The sequence below is a fragment of the Oryza glaberrima genome, chromosome 10, assembly GCF_000147395.1.
Source record: "Oryza glaberrima chromosome 10, OglaRS2, whole genome shotgun sequence".
In the NCBI taxonomy this organism is placed as follows: domain Eukaryota; kingdom Viridiplantae; phylum Streptophyta; class Magnoliopsida; order Poales; family Poaceae; genus Oryza; species Oryza glaberrima.
In genome coordinates, this window is record NC_068335.1 from 9797909 (window position 1) to 9814066 (window position 16158).

The 16158-nt window shown below is 45.1% G+C and overlaps 2 protein-coding genes across 3 annotated transcripts; one reads left to right on the plus strand and one right to left on the minus strand.

Moving 5' to 3' along the window:
• The first annotated feature begins 242 nt into the window (after positions 1-242).
• Positions 243-5751, plus strand: LOC127752486 (cellulose synthase-like protein H1). 2 transcript variants are annotated; one of them, XM_052277879.1, is made up of 9 exons: positions 243-575; positions 680-1007; positions 2715-2840; positions 3000-3119; positions 3402-3614; positions 3705-3816; positions 4085-4269; positions 4361-4711; positions 4877-5751. In XM_052277879.1, exons 1-9 carry the CDS (start codon positions 316-318, stop codon positions 5432-5434), a joined length of 2253 nt encoding a protein of 750 aa, XP_052133839.1. In that variant the 5' UTR covers positions 243-315; the 3' UTR covers positions 5435-5751. The 2 variants fall into 2 exon arrangements, with proteins under 2 accessions (XP_052133839.1, XP_052133840.1); XM_052277880.1 differs by having other exon boundaries at positions 326-580.
• Positions 5752-12524: 6773 nt separating this feature from the next.
• On the minus strand, positions 12525-14927 carry LOC127785820 (G-type lectin S-receptor-like serine/threonine-protein kinase At2g19130). The gene has a single exon (XM_052313202.1). It carries the CDS (start codon positions 14925-14927, stop codon positions 12525-12527), a length of 2403 nt encoding a protein of 800 aa, XP_052169162.1.
• Positions 14928-16158: the final 1231 nt, after the last annotated feature.

Genomic DNA, 16158 nt, shown 5'->3' on the forward strand with positions numbered 1-16158 from the left:
AGACTAAAATATCTCTCATTACTACTACTTTGGTCCCTAAAACAAATAATCTTTTACTGGTAGGTACTAAGCGGCATTAAATAGATTAAATTTCTTTGATTTGTACAACAAAAACAGCTATAGGAGGGTAGGAATTAATATATTTTTTTAGATAAAGTTTTTATCTTTGGAAGTTATAATTTATTTTGGGATGGGGAGGGAGACAACTACAGTGTTTCGTTTGGATCGTTCTGTCTGTTATGCCCGTGATCTTTTCAGTTCAGAACTTCAGAGAGCGATAAAACTGTGGGGGCAAGTGCTCTGGCGCCGGCAATAATGGAGGCGGCGGCTAGAGGCAACAAGAAGCTGCAGGAGAGGGTGCCCATCCGGCGCACCGCGTGGAGGCTCGCCGACCTCGCCATCCTCTTCCTCCTCCTCGCCCTCCTCCTCCACCGCGTCCTCCACGACAGCGGCGCGCCATGGCGGCGCGCCGCGCTCGCCTGCGAGGCGTGGTTCACCTTCATGTGGCTGCTCAACGTGAACGCCAAGTGGAGCCCCGTCCGTTTCGACACGTTCCCGGAGAACCTCGCCGAAAGGTAAGGTGCCCAAGAATTAATCCGGAATGATTCAAGCCAACATCCAGAAAAAAGAAGATGATTCTGACGAGCTGGTTGGTTTTGCATCTCTTTCTTGTTGTTAGGATCGACGAGCTCCCGGCGGTGGACATGTTCGTGACGACGGCGGACCCGGTGCTGGAGCCGCCGCTGGTGACCGTGAACACGGTGCTGTCGCTGCTCGCCCTCGACTACCCGGCCGCCGGCGAGAAGCTGGCGTGCTACGTCTCCGACGACGGGTGCTCGCCGCTGACGTGCTACGCGCTGCGGGAGGCCGCCCGGTTCGCCAGGACGTGGGTGCCCTTCTGCCGGCGGCACGGCGTCGCCGTCAGGGCGCCCTTCCGGTACTTCTCCTCCACGCCGGAGTTCGGCTCGGCGGATGGCAAGTTCTTGGAGGACTGGACATTCATGAAGGTTAGCTATGGCAACCGCAACACCTCTCAGTTTCTTTCTCTCTCTCTTTTTTTTTTCCATTTTGGAAGTACTAACGAATTTAAAAATATAAGGAAACATGATAACCACAACACGTCTCAGTTTCTTTCTCTTTTTTTAATCCATTTTGGAAGTACTAACAAATTTAAAAATATAAGGAAAACATGATAACCACAACACGTCTCAGTTTCTTTCCTTTTTTTTTCCAATTTGGAAGTACTAACAAATTTAAAAATATAAGGAAACATGATTTGACTCGTGCTCTAAATTAAAATCGATTAGATGAAATCCGGGATACCGATATTTAAGTCAGTCTTATAAAAGAAGCGTCGAATGGGTAGGATACCGTCAAGTGATTAATCCTAATATGGATTATTAGTCAGAATTATACGGAATTTCAACGTTCATAAAACAAATAAATATATTTGCTTGGTCGTCCACCTTGGGTGATATTTAAGCACATTAGTACCCTTAAGTACTTTAAAATATTTAATTTAAAGTTTCTAAAACAACATGTACAGATTTATTTTACAAAGTGTAAAAATGTATTTATTTATTATATATATTATAATAAAAATAATCAAATATATATTTTTGAGATCGTTCGTAACGTCAATAATTATGTAACCGAGGGAGTACGTAAACCGGTCACATTGCCAGAGTTAAATCGTCGATTGATCTAGAATTGAATGCCATTGCCTTATATGCTCAGTGTAACGAGCTTTAGTTCGGCTGCTGCTGGAGTCAATTAGTAGATCGGACGATTAGTCGCGAATCAGCCTGATTAATTGGGCCAGCCCGGCCATTTTGGCGTCCACGTCGCCACAACTCGTCACAAATGGCAGAGTCGTATCGGTTTGTCTTCCGTGTACCACTGTACCAGTACAGTTGGCCTTATAATCGATTGGAACGGCCGTCATTTTCCACACTTTTTCGAAAGCAGAAATGCAGCGTTTCGATATGTCTTCTTTAGCTATTCTGTGAGCTTCCTTGTTTAGCCAAACCAGTGTTAACCACCCTTGCCTCTGAGGAGGAGTTTAGTATCTTTTAGCTGCTGCTCCTTAAATACACATATCTCGTTGCTAGTAGGGATTAATTTATTAATGTTCCACTGCAAAATTTCCAAAATTTCCGAAATTCCAGGTCTACTGGTCCCTGATAGAATATTATGTTGGCAAAAGAAATAGTTTTTTAATTACACATATCTTATTTAAGTTTAATCAAAATTTGTTCAAATTTCAACTTATTTCGGTCTGAAATTTTGACAATTTCCTGAAATTTGTTTCTATCGGTTCCCCGGTAGAAATATATGCAAACCGGTATGTAGAACCGTGGTTACAGGATGCACGCTTTTATCTTAGAGTCCAAAACAGCACAAGCGAAAGGAAGGGCCTATTCAGATTGATGGCATTTTTAACCATACCATTATTTGGTAAAATGTATAATTATGTGGCTACGTTTAGTTTGTTACCAAATATTGGCAATATGTATAGAATTTTGGCAATACTATTAAGCCAATCCTACCAAAATTTTGGCAACGTTGCCAATTTATCAAAATTTTAGCATTGCCAAATTTTGATAAGATTTATTTTGGCATCGATCTGAATGGACCCGAAGTTATCATTGAGTAGTCATGGTTCCTGATCTTAATTCGTTCATGGCCATCTTGTTTATGTGCAAACATTTCAGAGCGAGTATGAGAAGTTGGTCCACCGGATCGAGGACGCCGATGAGCCTTCCCTTCTGCGGCACGGCGGTGGTGAGTTCGCAGAGTTTCTGGATGTTGAGAGGGGGAACCACCCTACTATCATAAAGGTATCGATCCCCACCTGACTATATAAAAACTTTCAAATATGGATTCTGGTCCCTCCAACTCCAAAGTGTGTCCCTTGCACAGAGTTTCTCAACTCATTTCTCACCATGACCCTGAACTTCTGTGCTTAACTTGGTTTGGTTCTCTGCTGGATGATTTAGGTTCTGTGGGATAACAACAGGAGCAGGACAGGAGATGGCTTCCCTCGTCTGATATACGTCTCAAGGGAGAAGAGCCCCAACCTACACCATCACTACAAGGCTGGCGCCATGAATGCCCTGGTCAGTGCTACATAGCTCTTTTTGTTACTAGAGAAATTTTACGGTTATTGAGAGAGTATATGTAGATACCGAAATTTTGCAACACAAATTTTAATTCATCGAGGTACTAAGTTTTACACCAGAAAATATGGTACTTCTCGGTACACTATTTGTTACTAAACAACATGGAAAGTTCAGACAATGTTTGTTACTCACCAACACGGCAAGTTCAGACACTGTTTGTGTTACTCATGATTGGGGAAGTTCAGATATTTGATTGTTCTTACCATGAATTTTTGTCAGACAAGGGTGTCGGCACTGATGACCAACGCCCCATTCATGCTAAACCTAGACTGCGACATGTTTGTAAACAACCCCCGGGTCGTCCTCCATGCCATGTGCCTTCTGTTAGGTTTTGACGATGAGATCAGCTGCGCGTTTGTTCAGACGCCGCAGAAATTCTACGGTGCCTTGAAGGATGATCCTTTCGGGAACCAGCTGGAAGTTAGTTTGATGGTACACAACTAGCTCTTGCTTGTACGATAATTTATTTAATTTAGTTGATGATCCAACTAAACTAGGTTGATGATCTTGTGTGATTTTCAGAAAGTTGGACGTGGGGTTGCAGGGCTTCAGGGCATATTTTATTGTGGAACAGGCTGCTTTCACCGCAGAAAAGTCATTTACGGCATGAGGACAGGGCGAGAAGGCACCACAGGTGAAATTGGGCAAACACTGATGTGATTGTCATACATTAGGGCTCCATTTGGTATTGCGGTAGATCATAATAATCACGTTTGCTGCAAATGTTTTTTGACGTTTGGCAGTTGGCCAACCGCTTTTCTTTTTAATTATCTACGTTAGAAATGATAATAATTATAATTATCTAATCATAATTTGGTATGTAAACACAAACAACAACAATTATTAGTATTAGTTTTCATGTCAGCCTAAACTAGTAAGAGAATTCAAATTTAATTCTTCAGGTTATTCATCTAACAAGGAGCTCCATAGTAAATTCGGAAGTTCAAATAATTTGAAGGAATCAGCCAGGGATGTCATTTATGGGAACTTGTCCACAGAGCCAATAGTAGATATATCAAGTTGCGTTGATGTTGCCAAAGAAGTAGCTGCCTGCAACTACGAGATTGGCACATGTTGGGGTCAGGAGGTACAGCCATTGCCACATGTCTATAGGATGTTACTATGCAGTTTAATTTACTATTCTATATGTTTCAAAATGTCATTCCATATATTCACAGGTTGGTTGGGTCTATGGATCACTGACAGAAGACGTGTTGACCGGACAACGGATCCATGCAGCGGGTTGGAGATCCACGCTGATGGAAATCGAACCACCAGCATTCATGGGTTGTGCACCAAATAGAGGGCCCGCCTGCCTAACCCAGTTGAAGAGATGGGCATCAGGTTTTTTGGAAATACTCATCAGTCGGAATAACCCAATCCTCACAAGCACATTTAAGAGTCTCCAATTCCGACAATGCCTTGCATACCTGCACAGCTATGTGTGGCCTGTGAGGGCACCTTTCGAATTGTGCTATGCATTGTTGGGGCCTTATTGCTTACTATCAAACCAATCCTTCTTGCCAAAGGTACTACTGCATCACTAACCAATGCATCGGTTATAATCTTCTGTACTCTCCTTGCCTTCTTAACACAGTGTTGCACCTCATTTGCATATTCAAAGATAAAAAAATCTTTCCAATTGAATGGCTAGAGAGTGAGGTATATATGAACTATTAACTCTACTATTGCAGACATCAGAAGACGGTTTCTACATCGCATTAGCTCTATTCATTGCCTATAACACATACATGTTCATGGAGTTCATAGAGTGTGGGCAGTCTGCACGTGCATGTTGGAACAACCACAGGATGCAACGGATCACCTCAGCTTCTGCTTGGCTACTGGCATTTCTTACCGTCATCCTCAAGACCTTAGGCTTCTCCGAGACTGTGTTCGAGGTCACCCGCAAAGACAAGAGCACATCAGATGGTGATTCCAACACCGATGAGCCTGAGCCAGGGAGGTTCACCTTCGACGAATCGACGGTGTTCATTCCCGTGACAGCACTTGCAATGTTAAGTGTCATTGCAATCGCTGTAGGAGCATGGAGGGTGGTTTTGGTGACAACGGAAGGCTTGCCCGGTGGCCCTGGTATCAGTGAATTCATCTCCTGTGGGTGGCTGGTGCTGTGCTTCATGCCATTGCTGAGAGGTCTAGTGGGAAGTGGTCGATATGGCATTCCTTGGAGTATCAAGATGAAGGCCTGCTTGCTTGTTGCTATATTCTTGCTCTTCTGCAAAAGAAATTAATTGCAGCTGGTGTGCAGCAACAATTAGTCCATACTATTATTTGAGCATGCAAACACTAGGTTTCATCTTCATATTATTATGTCCGCAAACGTTGACTAAGCTCTAGAAAAGTGAACAATTCAATGACTAATTCGAAGCAAAAACTGGTTGTTTACTGTAAGAGAGAATCTACTCGTCAATGGCAAGTTGTCCCACCGGTGCAAACTTGATCTTAGTGGCATATATATAGTAGATTTCCTCTTATTGTACGGCCTGTATGCATGCATGAATCCTTCAAAGTAGAAGCATTGGAGCGGTCCCGTGCAAATTTATTTTCTTGGATGGATCTACTATTATAAAAATTGAAGATGTTTTTGCCGATACTTTGGTACGTCATCCGTGTTTGAATTGGTTGTAATTTTATGTTTTAGTTTTAATCTCTATCTCTACCTAAAAAGAACAAGAAATTTCCATAATCGGTAAAAAAGGAAAAAAAGTCCGACTAAAAAGGGGTAAAAAAGGGAAAAAAAAGTCCGACTCAAAAAACCGATAAAAAAAACTTCTGTCGTGAAAAAAATTGTCCGACTCAGGTAAAAAAAGGTCTCGCCAGTAAAAAAAGACAAAGAAAAGTCCGTTTGTTTTTTTTTTCACCGGTGACTTTTTTCACGCGAAATAGTTTTACCCTACGCACGCGCTATTGGTTTTTTCGTCTGGTTTTTTAAATCCGATCGGTTCACCACGCGTCTCCCTGGTGCTTTTGTTTTTTCATCAATTTTTTTATCACCGGGTTTTTATCCCATGCGCTTTTGGTTTTTCTTGTACGATTTTTTAATCCGATTTATTCGTGGCACGTCTACCGAGTTGAACCTTGGCGTTGTGCTGGCGCCATATTAATCGTGCGTTTTCACTTCAATTTGATTGCAAAAAGAAATCGATTCCCACTCATCCCTCGTCATTTTCTCCATGATTTTCTGGGCTTTATTTCGCCGGATTTAATCTAATGGTTGCCGATGATGACAGCGATCTTCCCCAATTGTTTTTATCCTGAGTTTTACGCTCTGATTTTGGGTAAAACAACCAATTTTGGGTGATTAAGAAAGATTCGACCGGATTTGATGGGTCGAACGAAACATGCCAAACGAGGGAGGTAGCGGACCAGCCTAGGGCTGAAAACTGCTTCACTCGTGGCTGGGTGGAAACAAGAAGGCCAAACAGAGGGAGGTAGCGAACTGGCATAGGATTGAAATGTAAGGAAGGCTTTTGGCCCAAAACTCAAGAAAGATTTTGGGAAGGAATCGGGCGGTGCCGGGCAGAGGAGGGAGGGAAGGGGAGCTTCACGGGGTGGCGGTGGATTGAGAAGGTCGGCGCGGGGGTGTGGAGAAGAGGAGGCCGGCGGCGGTGGGGATAGAGAGGATGGCCGGCGAAGGTGGGGATGGAGAGGATGGACCGGCGTGGTGGGGAAGGGCGACACGAGGAGAGGCTGCCGCGGGCGACGCCGGCACAGCCGTGCTCGGCTGAGCGTCGGCCGACTCCGCGTGGCGGTGGGAATGGAGAGGAGGGGAAAGGTTCGACACGGTGGGGAGCTCGATCCGGGGACGCTGGCATGCTGCGGTGAACAGGAGTCGATGGAGAGGGGATAGAGACTCGCTCGCCGGCCGGCTGCCACTTGCCTCGCTCCATCGGCTGGGGAGAGAGAGGGGATAGAGAGAAGAGGGGAGAAAGAGGAGGAAGAAGAGGAGGGTGAGTTGGATGACATGTGGGGCCCACGTGGGTCCCACCATTTTTTTTATTATTTTCTGTGTGAGACTAACTTGTGGGGCCCATGTGGGTCCCACCACTTTTTTATTATTTTTTGTGTGAGATTGACATGTGGGTCCCGCAGATTTTATTATTTTTCCGGCTCGAATTACCACGTAAGCGCCACGTCAATGCCACGTCAGATGAAGACCGAGTCAAATTAGCCACGTTGGCGCCACGTCAGTCAAAACCGCCCTCAAAATCGTCGAGGGACCTAATCTGCACCGGTTTTGATAGTTGAGGGACCCGTTGTGTCTGGTTTTCTGGTTGAGGGATGAAATCGGATTTGTTGACAAGTTAAGGGACCTCAGATGAACTTATTCCTCTGGGTAGCGACGCAGGGGACTTGGGAGAGGCCCACGAGCTAGCCACATCGGAACAAGCAGGGGACACCGTAGCACCTGAGCCCAGCGAAGAGGTCTCCACCTCTGTCGGCTGGGAGAGAAATAAGTTCACTTTAGGTCCCTTAATTTATCGTCGAGTTTGAAATTCATCCCTAAACCGAAATACGATATAACTCATCCCCCAATTTATAATACCGTATCAACTTTGATCCTGGCGGTATAGCGGCCGGTTTTGGCTGATATGGTGAGTGGGACCTACCTGGGCTCCACATGTCAGTGGACGGTGTTAGGGGCGGTGCTGGTCTTCCTCTTCTCTAGCGCGGTGGACGGCGGGGCAGGGACGGCGCTCGGCCTTCCTCTTCTCTAGCAGCGAACGGCGGGGGTAGGGTGGACTGTGGCGGAAGTTGCACGATCTTCTCTATATCACCAGCCCATCCCGCGACTCCGCCTTCGAGGCTTCAACTTGTCCGACAACAACGTAGTTAAATTCATCCTCGCCACGTGGTTCCCCTTCGGCGCCAGCAGCAATGCGTCGCAGCCGGTGATGCAGTCCGTGGTGTGGTTCGCGAAGCAGTCGTTGTCCGGCGAGACGACCGTTGGCACTATGCATTCCGTGCTCAGCGTCACGGTAGACGGCCAGCTCGTGCTCACCGAAGTAGATGGCCACATGCTATGACGGGCACCGGTCTCCCGGCTGATGCGCAGCTCCATCCTCGTGCTCCGTGACTCTGATAGCCTCCGGCCGGTTCGTCGGTGACGCCGGCTGAAGGATCGAACAACAAGAACTAAGCCAACCAAACGGGGGTGAATGGTTGTAGTATACATACATATTATACATACATCCTAGTTATATTATTACTTAACTAATACCCTCTTTCCGATGCCCTCCTGGTGCTTCGAGAAGCCACCCCTGATTGCCGAGTTCCTTACAACAATCCGTCATGACCATCCAACTGTGGCTAAATACGGAGGAGTACCCGCCCCAGGAAATTAACTTAGTACTATATACACGCGCGGAGGAATACTCGTACTGAGCCGTCACCATCAGCGGCCCACCTCGCTTTTGCAGCATATAACCTCAAATAATGATATGTAGTAATCTAAACACCATGCTTAAATTACCAAATGCTACTCTAATATCATCGTCATGACATAGAGTCATCATAAATACGATCATTATACCCACACCATCGCATCTCCCAGATAAGCTAGCATCATAATAAATGTAACTCGGGCATATAATAAAGTTGGTATTCATATACTCGGATAGTAATACAATACCAAAATAGTATAAAGAAATATTTTAATAAAAGTCAAGTCTTACAAAAGAAGGAAAAGCTACTAGAGCTATACCCAAATTCTTCCGAAGACTCCGAGGACTGAAGATTCTATTCTATTTCTATTCCACTATACTCTATAAACTATACTAAACTTGAGAGATGTATGAAGTTTCTTGCTTGAGGTGTGTCTTGAAATAGAGAGAGTGATGGCCTTAAATAAGCAGGTAATGACAGTTATGGTGGTTGGAAAGGTCAGTAATACCCTCCAACCGCCATAGGGAGTGAATCTCGACCATTCCCTTCAAACCCTGAATCCAACGGAGCTGGTGCTGGTTCGGCTGAACATAGGCTGGCCCAACCAACCCACAACTTGCCAGGTGGCCTCCTGGACTTCTTCTCTTCGTAGACTTGTGAAATTTGGAACAATTGGTCGTGTCATTTTTGAGTTCTTGGCCCGTTCATTGATAAGTCTGATTCTCGACATCGTCCGATTGATTGATCGCCTATTTTGATGTCGATTCTCCTCCATTTTGTGTTCATTCTTTGCAAGAGGTTAGTAATCCTAGTTCTAGTGGAATATTTATTATTTTAACATAAGTATGCTTTGCAAGCATGACTAGTTCTCCTTTATTTTGGTAGTATTGACGGACAAAACTGATCGCTAACGACCTTCAACATTAGGAGAAGGCTAGCAACGGACCGGACGCCGCTAAGCGCGACCGACCGCCGCTAAGCGTGACCAACCACCGGTAGGCCAACAAAGAAACATAGCCCAGATCGCACAAAACCCAACCCTTACAATCAACACAAAGCCTTGCTCTATCCAGTCTTCAGGAGTTAGGGAGAGAGGGTGAGAGAGAGAACGGAACTCCTCTCCCCCCTAGGCCCTCCGACGCAGCCAACTTGTAGAGACTAGGACGCCGCCACAAGAGAATGAAATCTAGAGTGAGCTTGCACTAATTGGTTGGGGGTTTCAACTAGGGGATGCCTAAACAACGTCTCCAAGGAGAGAAACGACGGAAAACGCCGCCGCCGCCATCCGTCAAGGTCTCAAAGAGAACCGAGACTGGGCTTTCACCCGACATCTACACATAAGGGATGAGACGGCACGACAACGCCCTTGGGAGGGGAATGACACTTCGAGCGTCATCGTTGCCAGCCCGGCCGAGGCTGAGCTGGGTTTTCACCGACCGCTCACCACCTGCGAGTCCACGGCTGGCGCCCTGATGCTCCACCACCATCCATCCTCTGCCGGCATGTGGGTCCACTGCACTAGCGTCCCCCACCGGCCAGCCTTCGTGCGCCGAAGACTGCACCGCACTCACCGGTAGTTCCTTCTCCTTGCACCGTGCCCGCCTGTGTCACCACTGGCCTCGTCCACTGCCGGCCACGCCTCTTCACGCCAGGCTGGTCTCCCGCCACCGGCCGCACCACCGCTGGCTACGCCTCCTTGCGCCGTGCCGACCTCCGCTGCCACCGGCGGTACCTCTATGCACTGAGCTGGCCTCTGAGCACTCCTCCCGCCGCTGCCGCGCCGGCCAAATGCTGTCATCTGCCACACCACCCTGGCTAGCCGCTCGAGGCCGTCCTTGCCTCCTCTCGCAGTCGTCGTAGCCCGTTTCCAGACGTCGACACTGCATCCACACCTTCCTCGCCTCTACATGCTGCCACCGGCAACCGACGCTGCGTTCACAGCCGTTGCCGCCGTCAGCCACCGCCGTCGCCAGCCACAACCGCCGCCAGCAGCGCCTCCAGCCGCTACTACCAACGGCCGGCCGGCCGCTGTCGCCGCGGGCCTCGCGCCGCCATCGACCTGCCGCGATGGGCGCTCCTACTGAGAGCTCGCCCGCTGTCGCCGACCCATCGCCGCGAGCTCCGCTGCCCCTGCTGCGAGCTCGCCCGATCTGACCGCCGGGTGGCCAAATCCGCCTCCGGGGGCCGGATCCGGCGCGCCGTTTACATCCCCGCCTCCGTCGACCCAGCCACGCCTCTACCGTCGCCGTCGCCATCCCCGCCGCCAGCCGCCACCCCCCTCCGGTAGATCCGGCCAGAGCGGCGTGGATCTGGCGGTCACCGCCACCGCTATCCTTGCGGCCACGCGGCTTGGCCGGCGGCCACTCAGGCGGCGACGAGGCGAAGGAGGAAGATGGGGGGAGGGTGTGGTCGGAGCTCGTCTCCTCCCGTGCTGCCCCTGGTGGAGGGCGACGGGAGAGTGAGAAGTGCAGGCTTCCTCTGCCTCGATCCAGAGACCCGGTGTTGCTGTGCGTGGTTTGAGTTTTTCCTTTCCCGCATGCAACAAAATCACCACTATGGGAGCGCGTTTGGACTTCCAGACCAAAGGAGAGAGCAACACTATTTGTGTAGAGTCACTACAAATTGCCTTATAGAGAAATTTTCCTAATACTTTGGAGGCATTTTTAAAATGCCTTTACGATGTTTTAGAGACATTTTAAAAAATGCCTCATAAGTGACTTTTTTTAGTGAATTATCTCTATAAACGAAAAGGCATTTTATATAATATCTCTATGCCTTGCGGCATTTTTGTACATACATTTTTATATCTATAAGAAAATAGAGACACTTTCTAGATGCACTTCGTTGTGCAGCAACTATAGCAAATCAATGTGAAAAAAAAAAAGAAAAAAATATCATACCATGCCAATCTTGGAACTCATGACCTCTTGAGTTTATAACTTTTATCTTCAATATACTAACCATCTCAACCTCAAATCATTATTTGTGAATATATGTCTTGTATTAATTATATCTAGTTTCTTAGCATACATTAAGATTTGGAAAAGTGCCTCTACATAGCTAGGTTAAAATGCCTTTACAAATGAGGCAATATTTAAAGTGCCAAAAAAAATGTCTCTACGGCATAAATTTAACAAAATGTGTTATAAATGCCTTTGAAGTGCTTATAGACTAAAAGTATTCTAGGAGATTTTGAAAGTGTCTCTAAACTGTAGAACTCCTAATTTTAGTGGCAAATTAAATATTCTCTACAAAAGTACGTCTATGTAAGATTTTTCTTGTATGAGTGCTCCAGCGAGGATTAATGGAGATTACCAATCTCCGATACCTCGGAAAAAACTCCACTGTGTTCTTATTATTATTGCTTCTTGCTTTTCATCAACTATAATTTGTAGAATTGCAAGGAAAGGCTATAGGTTGTAAAACTTGGGCTACACTCTTTAAACCTAGACACTTAAGCTAGTATGCTTACACTTAAGCTTGTCCCAGCTGCAGCTTTTCTCAAAAGCTGCTTCTGCTAGAAGCTGCCCCAAACAGTCCATGGCTTCTGAGAATTTGTAGTTACAGATTCTGAAAAATGAACTAAGAAGCCAGAAGCTGGAGAAGCTGGGTTTCAGAGCTTTTCCAAATTCTCAGAAGCTGGCTACCAAACAGCTGCTTCTCAGAATCTAAAGCTCCCCAAACAGGCTCTACCTCTAGGATTCCAATTTACCACCCTCTACAACATCTTTGAACATACAAGGCAATCATCCCTGTGTTGCTTAAAAGCATCTCAATTGACAATTTGACAAGTCTGTGGTATGTAAGTATTACATATCAGAAACACCAAATTCATAGACATTTTACATGATATATGCCGCGCCTTACTTCCTTAGAAGGCATGATATGTTATAATGTTTTAATGGAGTACTGTTAATTACAAACCAGCAAACAAATTTATTGTAAATCTATAGGTAGCAGTGACGTTGAATGTGAACCTCCCGTGATAGCATTCAGTAGTCTTGGCAATGGTGGCATTTTGAGTTCTAGTAGACCCTCTAGGAATTGCACCACCTCGCCCATTGTCGGGCGGTCAAACTCACTGTCTTGAATACACCAACAAGCAACTTTGCAAACTCGTTCAACCTCCTCGAGATTCACATCACCATGTAATTTTGCATCCACCAAATTTTCAATCCCTCCATTGATAAGCTGGCGGGCAACTTGCATAGGAAAATAGGCCGAATGACCCCTACAATATTCTTGATTTGAGTTCCTCCTTCCTGATATTATTTCAAACAAAACCATCCCATAGCTGTAAACATCTACTTTAGATGTAACAACGGTCCCACTAATCCATTCAGGGGCAAGATATCCAATAGTTCCTCTTACTGTAGTAAGAGCATGACTAAATTCTCTCCCCAAAACCTTTGCCATTCCAAAATCTGCTATTTTGGGAACAAAAGATGCATCAAGAAGTATATTCTCTGGCTTGATATCACAATGTATAATGCAATCTCGACAACTATCGTGCAAGTAAGCAAGGCCTTTGGCAACTCCAATAGCTATTTGGTATCTAATATTCCACTCCAAAACTTTATTATTATCCTTAAATAGATGCACATCGAGGGAGCGGTTTGTCATGTATTCATACACAAGTAACTTCTTACCATCTTCACAGCAAAGCCCTATCAGTTTAACTAAATTGATATGCTGGATTATCCCAATTGAATTCACTTCAGCTCTGAATTGCTTCACTCCTTGGCAGGCACCGTCAAGCCTTTTCACTGCAATGATAATTGAGTCATTTAGGTATCCCTTAAACACAGAACCAAAACTTCCTCCCCCCAACTTCTCTGAAAAATTTTTGGTTGCACATTGCAAATCGGTATATCGAAATGCCCTGATCCCAATGCCTTCCTGAGCATTTTCCACTCCACGAGAAAACCATTTCTGTTTTCTCATCCAAAACACCAGTACAAATATCATCAAACACAAAGCACTCATGCTTGCAGCAATGGTGACACCAATGACGGTTCCGCTCTTTTTCTTCCTTTCCACACTTTGCACCTCATTTGCAGCAACGCGAATGTAAAGAGTTTCCCCATTTCCATCAGCAGATCCATCAGATTGTTGCCTTACATTATACAGCGCGTCATGCCAAACAGAGCATCCTCCTTTCCCATAGGAATATGCAGTACAGGAGCAATTGCTCAAGCAAACTTCTGAGCATTGATCTTTACTGCCAGCTGTCTGCACACTCATGGCATTATGGGGCAATATAATGTTTTGCACACAGTAGAACTTATCTGTGAACCCTTTCTTGTTCATGGTACTGCCACAATTTAAAGGAGTATTCCTCATACAACCTCCTGATCGATCTTCTAGATCCCAATCCTTGGGTGATCTTATAGAGAAACCCTTCAAGCAGTCACAGAATGGATTGTTACTGTCATTGCAGACTGAGAAAGGTCCACAGATTGCGTAAACATCGCAGTGAAGTATGGGCATCCTGTAGTTGATCAACCAATTCTGCAAGCTGTCCAACCATATACCTGCCAAACCTCGACCATTGACATCTATTCCAGCATGTGTAATCTTCTCCTTCGTCAGGGTATATGAGAGGTAAACCTCTCTGTCATTGTTGACATAAGTGAAATTGGGTATGGTTGCGCCAATCATCTCTGGCGCTAAGCCGAAGAAATGCCCATTCCAATCCCCAGTGGACCAATATACTACAGTTGAGTTCCATAACAAATGACCAGTACCATTGATATCAAACTCCACCGAGTATAAACCAGCAGCCTGGTCAATCGAATTTTTCCTAGAAACAAGACGGTTCTTCTGGCCAGTCACTTTGTTCCTGAAAATCTTTGCGCCAGCGAAAAGGCTATCTGTCGGGTAGTCAAAGCTCTGCCAGAAAACCTTGGATGAGTTTGAGGAGCTCTGCAGTACAAGATTCCCATTGTTCAACAACACTACAATGGTGTGGTTGGTTCTGGTGTTCACATGGGTGGACCATATGATGTTCTTGGTAACCTGATCCAAGATGACCATGTTTCCATCACTTGATATTGCCAGCTCCGGCGAAGCGGGGTCCACGACCGGGTTTTCGCCATTGGCGGACCACAGAGGAGTTATCATAGGGAGCTTGCTGTACCATATGCAAAGGTAAGAGTTGTGGCTGGCATAGGAGGAGTTCTTACTCTCCGTCTTGAAGAAGCCGAGCACGAACTTGCTGTTGTTGGAGACAAGCCTATCGCTTCCAGTGAGTGCATGGCCAGGTGACACGGTGTCTGTGGCGGCAGAGATTCTCGGAGGGTACAGGGAGAATAGGAGGAAGCAAAGAAGGAGAGACATGTAGAGAATACAGTGAAGAGAAGCTAAGTGGAGGAGTGGAATTTGTAAGGAAAACGATTGATGCTCACGAACGCAATGCAAACATCAGGTCCAATGGTTTAGAAGCCAGACCACTGATCAGTTGTCTGTAGAGCTCGCAGAATCTCAGGTCAACGTGGTGGTGCGGGTAAAACGTCCTAATCAGTCTGTATTAACAACTGATAGTGTGTTGACCTCGATCTTAATAAATCTTCCCTCATTGATCAGACATCAACAAATGGAGCGTTTTGACTGCGTAATGATCTGTGGTTTGTGCATATTCAAGAGAAATCTGTTTGGCATCTCTTCCAGCAACTTCCAGTTGAGGTATTCTTTTAAGAGGACTCTTTTTTTTAAAACATTGCAATTAGGTTGACTTCTCAATGCAATTGGCGCTGCTTGTTGGAGACTCTTTCGATTCTTCCCCTTTTTTGTCGACCAATCATGGATTAATTTCCAAAGTGAAAACTTTAGCCAAAATGAAAGCTCAGTTTCACTACTGATGAGATCAATCTGATATTACTTGTCCAGCAGGAAATCAATGTCATAATGATCACAGATTTGGGCAAAGCATTACCAAGCGATGTGAGATAATTGATGGCAACTTAAAATGGGTTTTGATTTTGGCACTATCAGAATGATGCATAATCCAGTCCATGGCAAACAAAATAAAAGTGCAGATATGCAATTAGTCACTGCGGAATGAAGTAATAGTAATTTTACTATCCTTGTACCACATTGTTTATATAAAATCTTCAGAAATTATCTATCTTGAGATACCATCATTTTACAGAAAAATTGAGTAAATTTTATAAAACCCCAGGTACTATAATTTGTTTCAAAGAACCCAAGGTTTTGGGCCAAAATGTTTCAAGAAACCTCACGTTTAAGCATATATATTTTAATATATTTATGCATAATATTTGTAAAAAATAATATGAGATATTCCGGAGTATATATACCTTAGCCTCTTTTAAACGATTATCTTTGCATCAATTATTGGTAGTATGATTAATGTTTATCTATACAAGTAATTACCAATTAATACATCACTATTAGTAAGGTTGTGTTATGTTTTTCAATCGTGCAATGTAAGAGTAGGGAAAAAGATGAAATGCACGAGAGGGGTATGTATTTTGAGCCTACTAATGTAAATATATACTAAAAATATTATATATAATAATAAAATTATGAGTATGTGATAAACATGTGG

Coding starts and splice junctions, on each gene's coding strand:
- LOC127752486 (XM_052277879.1), top strand. CDS start 316: ATGGAGGCGGCGGCTAGAGGCAACAAGAAGCTGCAGGAGAGGGTGCCC. Junction 1,008..2,714: donor AGGACTGGACATTCATGAAG/GTTAGCTATGGC, acceptor CAAACATTTCAG/AGCGAGTATGAGAAGTTGGT. Junction 3,615..3,704: donor AGCTGGAAGTTAGTTTGATG/GTACACAACTAG, acceptor TGTGATTTTCAG/AAAGTTGGACGTGGGGTTGC.
- LOC127785820 (XM_052313202.1), bottom strand. CDS start 14,927: ATGTCTCTCCTTCTTTGCTTCCTCCTATTCTCCCTGTACCCTCCGAGA.